Source organism: Sarcophilus harrisii, chromosome 2 (assembly GCF_902635505.1).
Source record: "Sarcophilus harrisii chromosome 2, mSarHar1.11, whole genome shotgun sequence".
Classification (NCBI taxonomy): Eukaryota; Metazoa; Chordata; class Mammalia; order Dasyuromorphia; family Dasyuridae; genus Sarcophilus; species Sarcophilus harrisii.
Genome location: NC_045427.1, coordinates 380260382 through 380280754, shown reverse-complemented (window position 1 = coordinate 380280754; position 20373 = coordinate 380260382). Strand labels below are relative to the sequence as shown.

Genomic DNA, 20373 nt, shown 5'->3' with positions numbered 1-20373 from the left:
AAGTCAATTGAGCCTCGGTTTCCCCTGAGAGATGGCTTCCAGTTTTAGATTTCTGATAGCTTATGATACTTTAATGTGGAATTTATAAACTAGTAAAATTGCTAGATTCATTTTATTTATTTATTTATTGCTGAGGCAATTGGGATTAAGTGACAGGGTCACACAGCTAGAAAGTATTAAGTGTCTGAGGCTATATTTGAATTCAGGTCCTCCTGACTTCACAGCTGATGCTCTATCCACTGCATCATCTAGCAGCTCCCAGATTGCTAGATTTTAAAAATTTAGAAGGGCAAAAATCTAATATAGTGACTTCATGTGATCATGATGAGTAATTTGATTTCTCTGAACCTCATTTTCACATTTGAAGTGGGAATAATAATGCCATGGGGTATGATAGAGTGCTTGGAAAGAGCAAATGGACTAAAGTGCTTTGTAAACTTTCGTGTTATTTGAAAGTCAGCTATTATTAGTTATTATTAAGGAGAGAAATGTCTTCATCTGTCAAATGAGCTGCAGACGGAAATGGCAAACCATTCCAGGGTCTTTGCCAAGAAACCCCTAAATAATATTACAAAGAAACACTGAATAACAGTGAAAACACATACACAGATAATAATGATAGACTATACAAATACTATACAGAGGTGCAAATTAAGGAGTTCTGTGAAGACCAAGAGAGCAGCTCATTGCTGACAGGAAGTTCAGGGAAAGTTTCTGCAGGAAGAGGCATTTGGACTTTAGAGGGTGCATAGGTTCAGGAGGCAGAGGAGAAAGCATTCCAGGTATAGGGAATAGAGTGGACAGAGGGGTGGAGATGAGGAAGCAAATGGCCTGTTAGGAGGAGGGTGATGGGGAAAGAGAAGAAGAAAGTAGAATTCCAGGTTTGTTAGAATATATAGTATGTAGAGTGGAGTGGGATGAGATAAAACCCACTGTGAAGAACTTTGGATGTCAAGCAAAAGAATTTAAACCATATACAGTAATAAGGAGATACTGAAAATGTTGAGCTGAAAAACCATCTGCCAAGATCTATACATAAGGAAGGATAGTGAGGAAGCAGTATGGGAGATAGAAGGAAAGGACAGGTGAGTAGTGGACGCTGAATTAATGAAAACACAAGGCTCCATGGCAGAGTGAAAGTAGCTGGAATTTGGTGCTAAACAAGACTGATAATGAGATAGCTTGTGTCAGATTTATTTATTTTGCCCTGCAAAAGCCCTTTATTTAAGGAAATGGGAAAGATGGCTTGAAGAGAGAGCTAAATAAGTAAAACCTAAAATAATCACTGTATTTTTGCAGAGCAACTAATCATTGAATAAGTAAAAGAGGTTTAATGAGGTATCATGTGCATATGCAGCATTTTTTTTCCACTTCCTAACAAGGGTTGAAGATCCCCAGGGAGTTGCTCAAGCTGAGGATTAACCAACTAGCCTTCAGAACCCTCAGAGAGTGACACAGGTCACCAGGAATAATGATTTTGGTGGCTCAGGCCTGGTGCCCTTTTGGAAGTTATCTCAGAAAGAAAGTTATCACTAAAACTGATAAGTGGTTCCAGTCAGAAGGTAGAGGCTGGGTCTAGAAAGGGCTGCCTCAGTTATAAAAGGTGTTGGAGTTAGTCAGCTCCGCCCCAGAAGAGGTACCCAGAGGTTGGAAGCAGCTTTTCAAAGAAACATCCACAGGGGCCTTTCTATGAACATGTTCTGAGGCAATAAGGGATGGGGAAAGATGACTGGGCTGGCTGAATAGAATATTATTGCCTCCCTCATTTTCACAAGTACAGATGCTCATGGTTTATTTTTAGGAGACAAAAAGAACTGTTGATAAAACATGCTATCCTTCCTACACAAAACTGGGAGGAGCACATTTTTGAGGAGGCTCTTTTTTGGAGGCATTGGTACATGTCTGAAAGTTGACATCAGATTTTCTTGGGGAAGAAATAACAGCAACTGTACATAATGCCGCTTCTCTGGGGAATGAAGCTGTCCTTCTCCCCATATGTCCAGTCACTTACCAAGTCTTGTTATTTCTTTCCCCTTACCATCTCTTGCACACATCTCCTCCTCTCCATTAATACAGTGATGCCCCCAGTTCAGACCCATACCCTGTCTCACCTGTACTACTGCACTGGTCTCCTACCTGGCCCCCTGACTTTGTTGTCTCCCCTCGCCTTTCCATCCTCCCCATAGCTGTCAAAAGTAATTTTCCTAAAGCTCAAATATTACTGTGCTGTCTTCCTACTTGGTGAATTCCACTGACTTCCTACTTCTTCCAGGACCAAATATAAAGTCTTCTGTTTGGGATTTAAAGCTCTCCACAACCTGGCCCCTCGTGCCTTCCCATTCTTACATTATACTCCACCCTACACATTAAGGGATCCAATCCACTTTCCCTATTTCTTGTGCTGCACACACAGCACCCCAATCTTGTGTTCTTGGATTCCATGTCTGGAATGCTCTTCCTCCCAATCTCCAACTCTTTGATTCCTTGGGTTCCTTTAAAACTTTGCTCCAGAAACACCTCCATTTGTTGTTCAAATGTTTCATTCATGTCTGGCTCTTCATGACCCCATTTGGCAAAGATGCTGAATTGGTTGCCATTTCCTTCTCCAGCTCATTTTATAGGTGACACAGCTAATAAATGTCTGAGATCAAATTTGAACTCAGGCCGTTGTGACTGCATGCCTATCCATTGCACCATTACCTCCTATGGGAGACTGTTCTTGGTCCCCACTCCCATTACCTCCTATGGGAGGTCATTCTTGATCCCCACTTCCATTACCTCCCAACTTACAAGTGTATTCCCCTCTAAAGATATCTTCCATCTATTCTACACTTATCTTGTATGTTCTGATTTATATAGGTTATCTCCTCCATTAGAATGTAAGCAATTTAAAGGGGTAGAGATTTTGTTTTTTATTTGTATCCTCAGTGTTAGCACAATGCCTGGGCACTGTAAGAACGTGATAAATACTTGATGATTGGTTAATGGACATAAAATACCATGTAAAATTTTAAAAGAATTACATAATTCTTTTACCTATTTCCTAAGGGTAATAATTATGGTAGCATCAGCAGGACATAAATGACATTTATTAACAGATTATAGTTCTATCTGCTTATTCCTCTGTTTGGACTTTTGTGCTGAAATTCTGTTAATGGAATTAGGGTTCCCAAAGGCAAATTAGATAAATATTAAACCATCCTCAGAATCAGGAAGACCTGCCATTGACACCTTCTAGCTGTGTGACTAGTCAACTAAACTAGTTAGTAACCTCCAGGCTACTCTAAAACCATACTTTGCAAAACAAGTGTCAATGTGCATTGTTAGAGGAAGTTTCTTCACTTGGAATTCCTTATGCCAATGAAACCACAGTCCAAATTTTAAAAATATTCCCTTGGCATTAAGTGTTTCTGACTCACACTTTTGATGCTGGGGAAAGATGCTAGATTTGTAGTTAGAAAATTTGAGTTGAAATCTTGGCTCTGCCACTGTGTGACCTTAGGCAAGTCAGTTAACCGAGTTTCCCTATCTATAAAATGAAACACACTAGATGACCTCTTCTGTCCCTTTCAGTTATAAATCTGTGATGGTATAAATTTTTTGGTATAAATAAATTTGCTAATTACAAACACAAATTAAGTGAATAGAACCATGCAATCCAAAGAAGAGAGATTTTTTTAGTGATGGGAAGACAAAAATCAAGTGATTTTCTAAGAATGTATCTTCCAATTTTAATGGCCTTTCCTCAGTCCTTATCCTTTTTAATCCATCTGTTATGGACAATATTGACTAGCCTCCTTTACTAAATTCTCCTGCTTCAGTTTTCTTGACACCACTCTCAGATTTTCTTTTTTCTGTCTGATCACTCCATCTCAATTTCATTTGCTTGATCATCATCTACATCCTACCCTCTTAAACATTAGTTCTTCAGGATTCCATCTTGGATTTTCTTTCTTCTCTCTTAGTCTTATTTGTTTCCATGAAAGCAGTTATCCTCTATACAAAGGTGACTCCAAAATCTCTTCTCTCTCCAATCTCTTTCTGAAATTCCAATCCTGAAATTATATCTTCACTTCATACCCAGTTCTTTGGATTACATTTTTATATTCATTTTTTCTATTCACACAGCCATTACTCTAGTTCAGAACCATTTTCCTTCTTAGCAAGACAATTTGAATAGCTTCTTATTAGCTTCTCAGCTTCCAACCTTCATCCTTCTGCAATTACAGTTGCCAAAATAGTCTCCTTGCATCATAGATCTTATTACTTCTCCACTTAAAACCTTTGGTTCCTATGGCCTAGAGGATAAAATTCAAATTCCTCACCTTAACATTTATAGTCATTCATAAAGTGTTTTCAACCACATTTCCAACCTCCTTTCATATCACTTGTACATTTCATATTTCATGTACTCTACATTCTAGCCAAAGTAGATGACTCTCCATTCCCTTAAGTCATTCTTCTCACACATCTCTTTTGACTATTTGTATTTACATAATTTTGCATGCCTACAATATACTTACTCCCCTCTACTTCTCAGAACCCTTATTTTATTTCAAGATTTCACTCATTCAAGATACCACCTTCTCCTTGAAGCCTTACTGATCATCATTTGTTAGTTCTTTCTCCCCTCCAATTGTTTTGTATTTTCTTACATGTATTCATATATTTCCATCCTTTTCCCTTTTAATACAATGTTATTTCTATATTGAGGACAGTAACAGTCTCTCAATTTCTTTGTATCCTTCCCAAGCCTAGTGCCTTTCAAAGGGTAGAGTTGAGTTGACTAACCGGGTTGCTCTGAGCTGAATTCAGTTTGGCCTTTGATTATGAGATGGATGTAAGAGATTTGAGTGTTTTGACAAGAAAGACAAGATAAGAAAAAAATTATTAAGTCTGACTTAAAGTAGCCATATGGCCATGTGTGAAATGCTACTGATATTTTAAGGTAACTTGAATAAAACAGAGTTTGGTTATATAGAAGAGGGCAAATAACCAAGTGAACTTTTGTGTTTGAATATGGACTGATCTTGTAACTAATTGCCCTGGGAGCTGAATTTTCTACTATGTAAAATGGCAAGTGATGTTAATGTAGGGAAATTACATCATCTCTCTGAACTTCAATTTCCTTATATGTAAAATGAAAGAATGGTCTCTTCTAGTCCTTAATTTATGAATTTAGAAGAATGAACCCCATACTTTACCTTTGAAACACCCTTGTATCTGGTTCCTTCCTTGACCTGCCTGTGTCAGATATCGTGGACATTAAGCCAGCCAACATGGAGGAGCTCACGGAGGTCATAACGGCGGCAGAATTCCACCCACTCCACTGCAACACCTTTGTATACAGCAGCAGTAAAGGGACAATCCGACTGTGTGACATGAGGGCATCAGCCCTTTGTGACAGGCACACAAAATGTGAGTAGTGCCCATGATGCATTTTGCACAGGGGAAATGGCAGTTGAGGGGTGGAGGGTGATTGGGTACAGTCCAGGTCTAAGAGTGTGATTCCCCCAGGAGCTTGGAAAACCCTCAACAGTATTATCTCCATTTTTTAGAAGTAAGGATGTACCCAAGAGTGGTCTGACCAATTTAATTGCATGAAAAGATGAGAATCCCTTGTTCTGAATAGGGCTTCTTATGCATAGTGTGTTCATCTTCATCAACACTATGCTTGGAACTTTGAACATGCCATCTTGGGACAGAATGGAGTCCTGGGTTCCTTGCCCTGGTCACTTGCCACAATTGTTGTAGCTCTAAATTGCACCCATGAACTTGTTCTATAAAAGTAGCTAAAGTTGTCTCACACCAAATCTGGAACAGTGCGTGTTGACTGACTACTGACTAACTTAGGAGAGAAAGCTGAAGAACAAACTAAGATGGGAGGCTCCATCCTTTAACCTTGTCAGGCTGACCCTGGCTGCTCCTAGTCACATTTCTTTGTAAAGAAAGACCTCTTCAAAGTCAGATAATCCTTCCACCTTGTTTAAAGTTTGAGCTGAGTTGACAAAGCTGCTCCTGGATACTCTCTATATAAAGCCTCCTCATGACAGGGATTTTTGAGTGCTTCAATCTTTATTTTTTTAATTCTTCATTTATTTATTTATTTGAAAATATTCTTAAAGTCAGAAGCATTGTTAAAAAGAAGTTAACTCCTAATTCCAAATTTTTTCTCCCTTTCTCCTTTAGCTCCCCCTTCCCAAGACAGCAACTAATTTGATATGGATTATATATATAATTGTTTTTTTACCATATTTCAATATTAATCACATTGGCAAAGAAAATCAAAATGAAAGGGGAAATGAGTGTTTCAATATTGAAAATGCTTTAGATATATTCAAGATGCCTGGTGTGGTGTGCCCATTTCTGTTCTGAGCACTGGAAGGGATGCTTGAGGACACATCAGAGATGGTTCTTTCCTTTAAAATTCTCCTAGACTGGTTAGAGAGCTAAGATGTGCATATTCACTTCATGCTCAATTAACAAACATTGATTAAGTGCTTACCATGTACCAGGCACTGGGTCAGGAACTAGGGGTCCAAAAAGTGAAAGAGATTCTGCTTTGTTGGAACTTAGTCTAACCAAGGAAAAAGACATGTTCATATAAAGGTAGATACAACAAATAAGACAATAAGTATTTCAAAGATACAAGAAAATTTGAAGAGGAAAGAGTCAGGAGGTGGGACAATCAGGAAAAACTTCATGTAGAAGGTAGTAAATGAACTAAACCTTAAAAGAAACTAGGGGTTCTAACATACAAAGGTGAAGAGGGAGGTAGAGAAAACAGAGGAGAGAGAGAGAAGAAAAAAAGAGAGGGAGAGAAAAAGAGAAAGAGAAAGAGAGAGGGGGGAGGGAGGGAGGAAGAAGGAGAAAGAAGGAGGAAAGGAAAGAGAGGGATAGAGACAGACAGGCAGACAAAGACACAGAGAGAGAGAGTGCAGTTATGGAGGTGATGAGAAAATAATACAGGACAGTATAATATCAAGTGCCCAAACATTTCTTGCAGTTCTATGTGCAGTCAGGAAAAGGAGAGATCTCTATGGTCTACACATCCTGGAAAGGAAACTTTAAAGGTTTTCATACCAAATTCTGGAGTTAATGGATGGTAGCATGGTGGTATTTTAGGTTTCACTTTGTGTGGATTATCTCAGCCTTTTAAGGGTGACCCTCTCTTTCCAATATGATTGTGAGACTGAACAGTCAAGGCCAGAAAGCAAAAAGTGAAAATCTTTCATTCCCATGCCCTTGGTTTTAATTTTTAATCCCAAAGAACCATACCTGCTGTGATTAAGTGTGCAGGGTTCTGGAGGGAGGGAGAATCATGGGGAGGAGGCAGAGGAACAGAGATGGAAAGCTACTTTCCAGCAACCCTATCTTTGTTCATTTGACATAATTGTCTTATCTTTTCCAAATCTTGATCATTGTGAAGAAAGTAAAACACCCAAATATAATTTGTCTTTCCAAAATCCCTACGAGGGTCAAATCTATGGTCTTAGGTAGCTTGATGGCACAGTGCATAGAGTGCTAGGTCTAGAGTCAGTTGTGTGTGTGTGTGTGTGTGTGTGTGTGTGTGTGTGTGTGTGTATTTGTGTGTATGTGTTCTCATGGATCTTTTTTAAAAAATTATTATAGACTTCTATTTTTCAAAATACATGCAAAGATATTTTTCAACACTCATCCTTGCAAAACCTTGTATTCCAAATTTTTCTCTCTCCCTCCCCTAGACAGCAAGCAATCCAATATAAGTTAAACATTTGCAGTTCTTCTAAATGTATTTCCACATTTATCATGCTGCACAAGAAAAATTAGATCAAAAGGGGGAAAAATGAGAAAAAAAACAAGCAGCAACAGCAACTCAAAAAAATGGTGAAAATACTATGCTTTGATCCACATTCAGTCTTCATGGTTCTCTCTCAGGATGCAGATGGCTCTGTCCAACATAAATCTATGAGAATTGTTTTGAATCACCTTATTGTTGAAAAGGGCCGAGTCCATTACAATTGATCATCATATAATCAGTTGCCATGTACAATGTTCTCTTGATTCTATTCTTTTTAGCCTCAGTCTTTCCAGGTTTTTATGAAATCGGCCTGTTCATCATTTCTTATACAACAATAATATTCCATTACATTCATAGACCATAACTTATTCAGTCATTCCCCAACTGATGGGCATCTACTTTCTTTCCAGTTCTTTGCCACTACAAAAAGGACTGCTACAAACATTTTTACAAATGTGGGTCTTATTTTCTTTTTTATGATCTCTTTGGGATACATACCCAGTAGAGACACTGCTGAATCAGAAGGTATGCACATTCTGATAGCCTTTTGGCCATAGTTCCAAATTGCTGTCCAGAATGGTTGGATCAGTTCACAATTCCACCAGAAATGTATTAGTGTCCCAATTTTTCTACATTCCCTCCAGCATTTATCTGTCATCTTAGCCAATCTGAGAGGTGTGAAATAGTACCTCAGAGTTATCTTAATCTGCATTTCTCTAATCAATAGTGATTTAGAACATTTTTCATATGACTAGAAATGGTTTTAATTTCTTCATGTGAAAATTGTCTGTTCATATCCTTTGATCATTTATCAATTAGAGAATGGCTTGTATTCTTATAAATTTGAATCAACTGTAATATATATATATATATATATATATATATATATATATATATATATAAGAAATGAGGCCTTTATCAGAAACATTGGATATAATTCCATCCCCTCCCATTTTTCTGCTTCCCTTTTAATCTTGGTTGCATTGGTTTTGTTTGTACAAAACCTTTTTAACTTAATATAATCAAAATTTATATACTTCACATTTCATAATGTTCTCCACTTCTTTTTTGGCCATAAATTGCTTCCTTCTCCACAGATCTGAGAGGGAGACTATCCCTTATTCTGATAATTTGCTTATAATCACCCTTTATGTTTAAACCATAAATTCATTTTGACTTTACTCTGATATAGGGTGATAGGTGTTAGCTATGGAGTTGATTCAAATCCAGCCTCAGACACTATGTGATCCTAGATGATTTTTTAGTTCTATTTTTCTTAATCCAGTGAACAAAGAAATGGGAAATCACTCTAGTATCTTTGCTAAGAATTAACCCATGTCCCCCCTTTCCCCAGGGGAGTCATGAAGAATCACTATTGGCAGGAGAAAGAAGCTGGGCCCCGTGTCATACACAGCTGGCTGGCTCAAAGACTGAAGCCAGGCAGATAAAAGGGGTCAGGGCCAGTGGGTGGGGGTAAGAGAAGACTTAAGAATTGGGATAGAGGAGGGTTCCAGAAGAGGCAAGTACTCCGAGGACTCAGAGATTCTCCATTCCCACCCTGACCCAGTCCCCATGAGTTACCCCCCCAAATTAGCTTCATCTCTCCCTTCTCTATGCCTCCTTTCTATCCCCACATAGCAAACCACAGAATCATCCCTACCTAAGAATAGTCACCTTTCTATGGCTTCTGTGGATCACATAGGGGATTCCTAATCCAGGCTTCCAGCTTTAAAGAGGGCCCGAGTTTTCTATCACAACTTGTAAGGTGGAAAGACAATATCTCGTTCACATGTGTCCTCTGAAGCTTTAGGAACACAAGACAGCTAGATAGAATAGTAACTGGAGAATCAGTTTTCAATCATGGCCAATTCTTTGTGACCCCATTGGGGGTTTTCTTGACAAGGATGCTGGAGGGGTTTGCTGTTTCCTTGTCCAGCTCATTTTACAGATGAGGAAACTGAGGCAAACAGGGTTAAGTGACTGGCCCAAGGCCACACAGCTAGTCAGTTTCTGAGGCCAGATTTTGACTCGGGCCTGACTCCAGGCCTGGCTCTCTGTACCCCACCCCAGCAAATCTGAGTTCCACTTAACGAATCAGTGACCCTGAACAAATAATGTCTCTCCACCTTACTTTCTCATCTGTAAAATAGGAAAAATAATAGCGCATATTTTTTAGAATTGTTATGACGGATCAAATAATATATTAAAGCATATTACAAACCTCAAAGCACCATAAAAAATAATTAATATTACTATCTATGTGACCTTGGACAAGTATCAACCTGTCTGGGGCTCAGTTTCTTTATGTGTAAAAGGAGATGGCCTCTAAGGTCTCTTCCAGCTCTAACTCTAAGCCCCTGTCAGGACCATGGGAACCTTTGCCCAGTCTCCCAAGGCAACATGAGCACTCATACTATATAGCTTGGGGTGCGTTTCCAGAGATCACTGACCCTGTCCAATGCCCACACTGCTTAGAAGGTCAAGGCCATGAGACAGACCCTGGAGTTGTGTCTCCATGAGTCTGCCCAGTGGGCAGCAGCCCTATCCAATATCTTCCTGCTTCCCACTTCCACCACCAAGACAGACTTGGCTTCTAAGTCCACTTCCTGGTATAACTAAGAGTTAAACAAGTTCCATTTTTCCAGTTTCTCCGGAGCAGCAGTCTTCAGTGTCATAAACACATGTCCCTTTGTTCAGCGGTGGCTGCCAAACTCCTAGCTCCCCCGCCTCGTCGAGAGCCAACTGAGAAAACCAGTTCAATCTGACCTCTCCCCTGACATTTTATATTGATTTTCTCTATCCTCCTAAAGCATTGGCCTTCAGTCGATTGCAGTTCAGCCTATATGAGAGACGGAATTGAGACAGTTCATCAAAGTTCAAAATGAAAAGCAACACTGGTTTTCAGAGACAGCCCCTGTGAACAAGGATATTTAATAACTGCTGGTGTTTAATCAGAAGGCAGAGGATTGCCATGTTATCAGAGCTGAATGGATTAATTTCAACCTGGCTCTCTGTAGGAACCCAGAGCATATTGTGATGAGTATTTGCCTTTACTCCGAGGGCTCTGCCTTTGTGTGGTACATTGGGGTCCGGATGTTTGCAGTAGTTTCATACAGGCCTCCAGAACCCAGAGCACCTATCATTCCCCAGCATTTGCCAATATTGGACCTGTGTGCTTGCTACATAGATTGGACCTGAGGGCTATGGGGTAGGGCAGAGACAAAAAGATTGAAGGCAGCAATATAGGAAATCATGGAAAGCCCTTCCTTCTTCCCTTCCCCACCCCATACCTGCCTCCCCAGGTATTCTAGGCTTGACGTTTTCTAGTAGACTGGGTAGTTAGCTGGAATGTGGCAACTATTATTCTTCCCACTTGGTCACTACAGGCCTATGGAGACTTCTAGGATTATTTTTTAATAGCCTTTTATTTACAGGATATATGCATGGGTAACTTTACAGCATTAACAATTGCCAAACCTCTTGTTCCAATTTTTCACCTCTTACCCCCCCACCCCCTCCCCGAGATGGCAGGATGACCAGTAGATGTTAAATATATTAAAATATAAATTAGATACACAATAAGTATACATGACCAAACCGTTATTTTGCTGTACAAAAAGAATCAGACTCTGAAATATTGTACAATTAGCTTGTGAAGGAAATCAAAAATGCAGGTGGGCTTAAATATAGGGATTGGGAATTCAATGTAATGGTTTTTAGTCATCTCCCAGAGTTCTTTCTCTGGGCGTAGCTGGTTCAGTTCATTACTGCTCCATTGGAAATGATTTGGTTGATCTCGTTGCTGAGAATGGCCTGGTCTAGGAATACTTTTTATCACTGTCTGTCCCCCATTGAGATAGGACGGTATCCACAGTTTCTCTCGGAGTGAACGTGGACACTGCAAAGGTTCTGCCGGGTTCCCTTCTTCCCATCTCCCCCAGGGCTCCAGGATGATCACTCAAGAGCCTGGAAAGTTATGTCTCACCCCATCCTCAGATTAAACACAAGGTCAAAATGGAGTTTAACCCTAGAATATGCTTAAAACCGTATCTATCCTATGGATGCTCAAAGAAAGGCAGAATGTTCTTTGTCATTCTCATTCATATCCATATGTTTCAGGGATAAGATTGCAATCACCAGCAACACCGGTCATCCTTATACTAGTAGCTTAAAGAGAAGGGAGAATTTTATTCTTCTTTTTAAAAACATTTTCCTTTTTTCTTATTCAAAAAACCACCTTTATTTACCCTTTTGATTCCATACTTATGCTTTCAATATTTCCACAAAAATTCGCTGCTCATTAAGGAAAGCATGAGTGATTCTATCAGGGACATATCTGGCTCACAAGAAGCCACCCCAAGCCCTACTGATGCACTTTTTTTAGCTTTGTAAAAAGACCTTAGACCTCAGGGGCAGCTAGGTGGCACAGTGGATAGAGTACCAGTCCTGAAGTCAGGAGGACCAGAGTTCAAATGTGACCCCAGACACTTAATACTTTCCATCTCTGTGGCCCTGGGCAAATCACTTAGCCTCAATTGCCTCAGCAAAACAAACAAACAAAGCAAAAAACTTTAGACTTCATTGCACAAACACCTTGAGGTCTTCCTGGATACACACCACCAGCTAATTTGAGTGCCTTTCTAATTTGTTACATAAAGGTAAAAAATTCTATTCTGTAACATTTGAAAAATTTTTTCAAAAGCTGGATTTTAAAACAATCGGAACTGTTTTTAATGGCAGTCATTGCTGTCTTTGTAAGAGGAAAAGTCATATTTTTAAAAGTATTGTTTTTGCCTTCTGAAATTCGAATGTTGCACTAGGTAATTGATAAAAGAATGAAAAGATCAGCTCAGTTTACTGAGTACCTAAGCCCCATATTACCTGCCAAGCACTATGAAAGACACAATAAAATCATGAACTATAGTCCCAATTCTCAAAAATTTTGGGCTTAGGGTTGAATATAAACATAACTTATCTGGGAAACAAGGAGAAACATGACCTGATCACAGAGTAGCACTTACTACTGCAAAAGTCTTGCCTTGGGTTTTTGGGGGGGTTTTTGTCCAGAAAAAAGGGGATGGTAATAGTACTGGGAAACTGGTGAAAGAATGGAGGGCCAACTCAATTTAATGATCCCTAATTTTATAGAATATTTTATGACATGCCAAATACCATGAAAGACATCAAAAAAATCATGAGATATGATTTCAACTATCAAGGAGCTTGTGCTTAGAGTGGGAGGAGAATGCAAGGGAGGAGAATGTGAAAGTATTTGGCCATGATGATTTTCCTATTGAAATGTTTATTTTCTGGGGCTGGTAATAGATTATAGGTACCCAAGAGACAGCAACTGAGCAGCATTTGTCCCAAACTCTGTGCCCTTTTCAAATCTGCTCATTGTAAAATTGTTTGCTAGCTACTTTCATGTAGGGAAAGAAAATGTTCATTTTTCCAGTTTAGAAAACCGTTTGACAAATATAACAGATAGAAACAGCCTTGGGATTCTAAGTAGAACCAGGGTAGTGTCTTGATTTAAAGTCAGTCTACATCAAGTAGTCTAGACCTCCTTAACAAGTGGGACTGTTTCCTTTCTAAATAGAACAATATTTGTTTGTTAGTAAAAGAATTATAAAATCACTGACTTTTAGAGCTTAAAAGGACTTCAGATTTCATAGTGCAACTTTTTTATAAATGAGGAAATTGAAAGCCAGAGAGATGTGATTTGCCCGGTGTGATGGGCTATAAATCAGACTCCACTAAGACAACACACAACCAGGAGGAAGTTCTCATAGGACATCCAGGCTACTCTTGGGCATACACAAGCTCAGAACAAGCAGCCATTGTTAGAAATGACTGCAATGAAACCAATTTCTTCTTCTTCCTTAACAACCAGCATTGACACGAATAGATCATTCTCTGGATCTCCAGTGAAACTTACTGTAAGAGTTTACAGATACAGAATCTCTCCTTACTTCCAGTTACATTATTGATTGGGAAAATAACAAGCATGTCTTGTTTCAGGGGAGTTTAGTTAAGCTCTACAACAAGAGACCTCTTTTAAAAAATAGATCTTTTTCTGGTGAGCAAGATTTTATAAGTATGCATGTGTACACACACACACAGCCCTCGAGAAAAACCAGAGACTTGATGCAAAAGGTACAATTAGTTGTTGCCCTTCTTCCCCGCTCTGCTCCCCCAATTCTCTTAAGACATCCTATTCCCTTCCACATTTAGCCCCTGTAACAATTATCAAAGTAGTTCACACATGGCCAAAGGGGCTGCAGAGTAAAAATGGAAACCTCACTTGGTGCTTCATTTCCATTTTTGATTAATTTAACCTGTTCTTTCAATTAGTCATCCTGGAGAATCTGGACAAGTGAGTTTTCATGAAAACAGGAGGCTTATTAATTTTAGAAGCAAGTTGAGTCCATTAGGAATTGATGGCTTCCTGGGGCTTTGTCTTCTTTTGGATTCTGGGTCTTGGCTGAGAAATCATTTGGGCCTCAGGTTGGCTATATCACTCACTATGTTCTTGGTGGAACTAAGAGGCCAAGGCTAGATTATGTGAGCTCCAGGGTTTTTTCCTGACTCTGACATTCTATAATTCTGCAAGCAGAGCTTAATGTCAGAATCTAACTTGGGGTGTGGGAAATCTGGGAGTCTGTCTGATTGGTAAGATTTTCCAAAGCATAAAAGAGATTGTTTGGCCAATATTTGTTAAATTGAATGTTCAAGACACGGGAATTTATCATTGAGAATTTATCTAGTTTAATTGAATTCTTTGTACACATGAAGAAATGGACATTTAGAGTTTGATTGAATCAAGGTCATTTGCTAAATAGTAATAGAAGTCAAATTTCATGATTTTCAGCAGCATATTCCTTTCACAGTATACCTCTATGTAAGGGTGAGAAAAATGATGTCCCAGGCAACTGAGTTTCTCCCAGCGGCATCAAATTGGATTAATGGAACACTATGCTAGCAAGTGTCTAAGACCACACATATTATTAGTGTCACATGAACTAGTATGGGCATTACCCATTCTCATTTTAAAATATTATTTAAAATATTTATATTTATCTTGAGCCTACCCCATGCAAGGCTCTGAAAAGGATATAAAAATGATGAGTAATATAAGATTCTAAGCCATCAGGTACCCCCCCCCAGATTAATTGCTTATGAACCACTATTGCCTAAATTAACACATTTTCCTATTTTAGTTAGTCTAGAAATAATATGTTGTGTAGATAGCACAAAAAATACACCTTATCCAAAAATCAATTAATTTAAATGTAATATTTTTGACATTTTAAAAATTCTTCATAAATAGCTTTAACTATGAAATTACATTATATTTTAATAACAAAATAATCTTTTAAATGCTAAGGTCCTACTCTGACTTCCCTCCCTTCCCAACCCTTGCCCACAGAATACAAATTCCGTTATCTACCAAACTAGAAAGATCTCTATCAAGTGTTGAGGTCAGTAACAAATAAGAAATTTGTTTTGCAAGGATCAGCCTTGCTAAGTCCAGAGAGGTTCATTGCTAGGTTGGCCACAGAGTGTTTTGTTTGTTTTTTAATAGCAGCACATGAAAAACAGATAAGGTCTTGATTATCTGGAGAATGATTTCCTTAAGTTTGGGGATTAAATAGAGGTAAAGAGTCTGTGCTACCAAAAGATGAAGAAGAGTTACAAGCTGTGCAAGACAAGGCAGAATCCACACTGACAAAAGTCACAGATCCATAAAATTAGAAGTAATTACTACCATTCATTTGTGTTCTTAGACTATACTATTGAATGAATAGGAAGAAAGAAATGGTTCCAAAGTATGGTAGGTAAAAATGAAAAGTTAACTTGAAATTCACAAATTATTATAAGTCATCTTCCAAGGGAAAGGCAGCAAGATAGAGAGCCTGGTATCATGCATTTGACACACAAAAGCTGGGTGATCATGGACAAATTACTTGACTGCTCAGTGCCCCAGCAACTCTCTGAAACTACATGAGTTACTAATCTGCAGCAGTGAAGGGAATTTTTGCGTCAAGTCAACAGCATTTACTAAAGGCTTATTCCATGCCAGATACTGTACTAGGCAGTGGGGATACAAAGAAAAGGAGCTAGCATTCCAATGGGAATGATAACATGAAAATAAAGATATGTACTGAATAAATGGAAGGTCCCTCATAGTAAAAGGGCAGCTAGGAGACACAGTGGGATAGAGATTCATCTTCCTGAGTTCAAATCTGGCCTCAGACACTTACTAGTTGTGTGATCCTGGGCAAATCACTTTCCTTATGTATAAAAAGGAAATGACAAAACCTAGTATTTTTGCCAAGAAAACCCCAAAAGTGGTCACAAAGAGTCAGACTTGACTGAAAAGAACGAAAAACCCTCAAAGTAGAAAACACATGGCAGCCGGGAAAACTGGGAAAGGCTTTAATGCAGAAGATGGGATTTGATCTGGCTCTTGAAGGAAGCTGGGGATACCAAGAGGCAGAGGAGGGAGTCCATTCCAGGTGTGTGTGTGTGTGTGTGCGCATGCAAATGCCTGAAGATGGGGGTGTCATGTGCAGAGATAAGTAACCAGTGTGTCTGGATCATGCTGTGCATGGAGAGGAGTCAGGTAAAAATTAAAAGTTGGCTGGTTTCCCCTCCTTCCCAAGAAGGTACAGGAAAGAATAGTTCCAAAGAGAAGAGAGATTCTTCTTTTCCTTTCTTAGCTTATGAAGGTGCCTTCCATCCCTGCATGAGAGGAATCACAAACCTATTTTCACACCCATTAAATCGACCATTATGTAGACATAACTGCCAATTGAATCTCGAAACATTCTGTTTTGACAGCTCCAAGAATAGCACCAATAACTGGGTTATGGGGTTTGTAGTCCACTCAAACATGCTAAGATTGATCTTTGATCAGCTGAATTACTCCTGCCTATCTTAAAGCTTATTCAAGTCAAACCAAAATAGAGGAGAGGATCAAAACATCCCTGACCTGGGCAAGCTCTGCAAACCTGAATACCTAGTCGCCTGCCTCCATTCTTTCCTCTTGGTAAAATACTAATTCACATTTCCACAGGCTTTAAGATTTACAGAACACTTTTTCCTCACAACTGAGAATTGTTTTGTTTTGTCCAGACTTGTGATTACATTGGTGTAGGAAGGAAGCTAGGTTGCCTGGGGCACTAAGTTAATTAGCTTGCCCACAGTTCCAGAGCCAATGTGTGTCAGGAGGCAACTTCAATTCCAGGTTGTCCTGACTTTGAGGGCAGCTCTCTATCTACCATGCCATTCTGCCTCTTTGTATAAATAGAATTATCCCTATTTTCCCTGTTCTCCAGCCGTCGTCCCTACTTCCTCACTATTCACCTTCCTACTGTGCAAGTTTCTTCCTCCCATTACCCTCCACTCCAGTTTAGGACCATCACATCTATCGTTGTTCCTGAATTGCATGTGTCAATCTATGCAAAATTCCTGTAATGTCCCCCCTTAGCTATTGCTCCTCTATGTTCATTGACTCCCTCAATTAGAGGTCAGGAATTATATTTATGTACTTAGTACAGTTCTTGGCACAATATTGTTTGACAAATGCTTTTCTTTCATTCATTCATTCTTCCCCAATTTACAGAGAATAGAAAGACATTGAATGACTTTCCCCATAGTCACATAAAATAAAATTCTAAAAATCTGAGACAGGAATTAAAACCTTGGCCTTCTTGATTGTAAATTCCAACACTATCCATTGTATTGCCTTTTTCTCCCCCAATTCAGTGTTATTATGAGCGTTCCACCAAGTGTTGAAACCTGTATTTGAACCTGGGCTCCACCTCTGTTCTCTATACCAGATTGAGCCAGAAGATTTAAATGAATTCTATTTAGTATCTGAACAATCTGTCCTACTGTATCTCAACAAGTATTTTATGACATCTTGACATGTCAGGAAGACACTCTTAGTAAGTGGTGGTGACCTTTGCTATCCTTGGTGGCTGCTGACCTATCACCTTGCCAGCTGTTAATAATCACTGTACTAAAATACAGCCTGAAATCAAAACAAATGCCTCTTTGAAAGATCCTGTAGATAAATAGGGCTTCAGGATTACCCCCGAGTAAACAAGTAAGCCGTACTTATATATTTTAAACCGATCAATAATGGATCTATGCTAGGTATTTTGAAGGCTACCAAGATAGAAAATATTTGACCTCAGGCCTTTAGGGTATTACAATTTAGCAAATCAAAGCATAAGTATCAGAAGTTAACTTCAGTTTAAATATGAAAAGATTTAACTTCTAGGACAAAAAGTACCTTTAAGTAAAAAAATTTCTGAACATTTTACTGGAATTTTCAAATAAAAATTAGTTTTAGAAACTGTTACTGTAGAAGGTTGGATCATTTCTGTATTGAAATTAATCTTAGCCCTCCACTCATAACATCCAAGATTTAGATAAAAATGACCTTAGGTATCATTGAGTATAGCTCCCTGTTTTATTTTTTATAAATTTTACTTTCCTATTTTACAGTTTTATATATATATATATATTATTCCTATTTCATAAAGAGGAAAACTTGAAGTTGTTACTAGCCCTGAGTCACACAGATAATAAATATTCTGAGACAGGATACAAAAGGTCTTCTTGATTTTAAATTCAACACTATATTATTCTTCTGTCTCCTATCCCTTATCATCAGTTTTCCAGTTATGCATTGTTTACTCATTCAGCCAATACCCCTACAGCGGAAAGAATACTAGATTAAATATCAAAAGATCTGGGTTCAAACTCAGCTCTGCTATTTATGACTACCTGTATGATTTCATTTGCCTGGTTTATTTAGTCTTAGTTTCCTTTTTTTGTAAACCAGTGGGGAGGACTTCTAAGGTTCCATCCAGTCCTCAATCTATGATCCTAAGCAGTAAGCATTAAGTGAATTTGAACTGTCTTCAGAGATTCAATCTCTACTCTTACAGTTGAAGATACTTAGTAACTATAATAATAGGCAATGCATTTAAAGCAGTACAAAGAAAGTGCTTTGAGGAGACTTTTGAAACAGAAGGCTGTTTTCAAAATGGAATGCAAATATGAAATCACTTGCAATTGTGATAAATACAATTTTTTAAAACCCTTGAGATTTAGGCACTTGTTAGACAGTCAGGCTTTGAGAACTTTTGCTTTGCCTAGTTTAGAAATCCAAAAAGAGAAATGTTGCAAAAGTTCTTGGAAAGAGAGACTGGTTTATTCTGCTTATTAGAAATCAGAGTTTATGACACATAGTGGGATGCTCTGCTACCCTCCAGAGCAGACCAGCAGGGGCCATTCCTGTGAGCAAGTAGGCTGCTGGGTTCTCTGGGTAACCCCTGTGACCAGACATTTTCTACTGCTTACCCAGACCATTTTCATTCCTTGTTCTACCCAATTTCTACCTCTTTCTGCAAGAACTATGACCTAATTATGCCTACAATTGTCTTTAGGAGGAGTGTATTAATAAATGTTGTGCTGCTTCTGTGTGGGAATTAATCTTAGCCCCTTCCTCCTAGGACTATGGATCTCAACAGATCACTGAGTCCATCTTTTTCATTTTACCAATAAGGAAACTATACTTCTGCCATCTATTTCACCACTTTATAGGTTATTAAATTTATTTCTTTGTTTTTGTTCAGTTGCTTTAAGTCACATCTGACTCTTTGGGATCCCATTTGGGATTTTCTTAGCAAAAATACTGGAGTGATTCACCATTTCCTTCCTAGAATTACACAGCTAGGAAGTGTCTGCGGTCAGATTTGAACACGGGATTTATTGCTACATGAGCTGTCAATACTCCCTTTATTCATGTATTCATGCGTTGATTGTTTTCTCCTATTTCAACCCAACCCACAACTTGCTGGGCCCTGCCTTAGGAGTGCTTCCAGACTTTACAGCCGGACTATAACATTTCTCCATTCTAGACTTTTATTTGTAAACCTTTGAGCAGGACATGAGAACTTTTGGAAGATGTCAACCCAGACCTTCCCAGTGTAATTTTTTGGTAGTTTTGCCTAAATTGCTAAGCAGAAAAGTCCTAAATTTGAAGAAAGAGACCATTGATAAGTTTCCTTGCAATCAAAAAAAAATGAATTAGGGATCACACTGGAGCTTTTAAAATCATTCTCTTCTGCTGACATTTCTTCTATTGAGAGGCACAGCTGGCATGTTTCCCCAAACGGGACATGGCTGACGATTTCCCCATAATGGGGACACAACTGGCAATTTTCCTATAGAGCAAGGCAGATGGTGATGTTCCTTCTGAGATAGGGAGGCAACAGTTTTGCCCCCAGAGAGACAAGACTCTTCAATTGAGATGCAGCCAGCAATTTTTACTATACAGAAGACACATCCAATAATTTTGCCCAATGAAGGAAACAGCCAGCGATTTTCCCATGGAGAATTAGAACTCCCACAGACTGATAATGCTGGCCCTTCTCCAGCTGAAGACAAGGAAAGAAGTTTAAGATTTAATTAGTGGCTAATGTTCTATGGCCCAGAGGGCCTTACAGATGTGTTCCCTCAATTTAAACTTTTGCCCTTGTGAAGGGAGACAAGAGCTTGGGGGGAAGTGTTAG

General features: G+C 38.8%; 1 protein-coding gene across 4 annotated transcripts in view; it reads left to right on the top strand.

Annotated features, from left to right (window-relative positions):
- PPP2R2B (protein phosphatase 2 regulatory subunit Bbeta) overlaps positions 1–20373 on the top strand; it is a 477139-nt gene that overhangs the window by 423328 nt on the left and 33438 nt on the right. For all 4 annotated transcript variants that reach the window (XM_031953486.1, XM_031953487.1, XM_003756703.4 and 1 more), the window contains one exon: positions 5254–5418. In XM_031953486.1, the coding sequence (XP_031809346.1) occupies positions 5254–5418 (165 nt within the window). The remainder of the gene's footprint in view (positions 1–5253; positions 5419–20373) is intronic.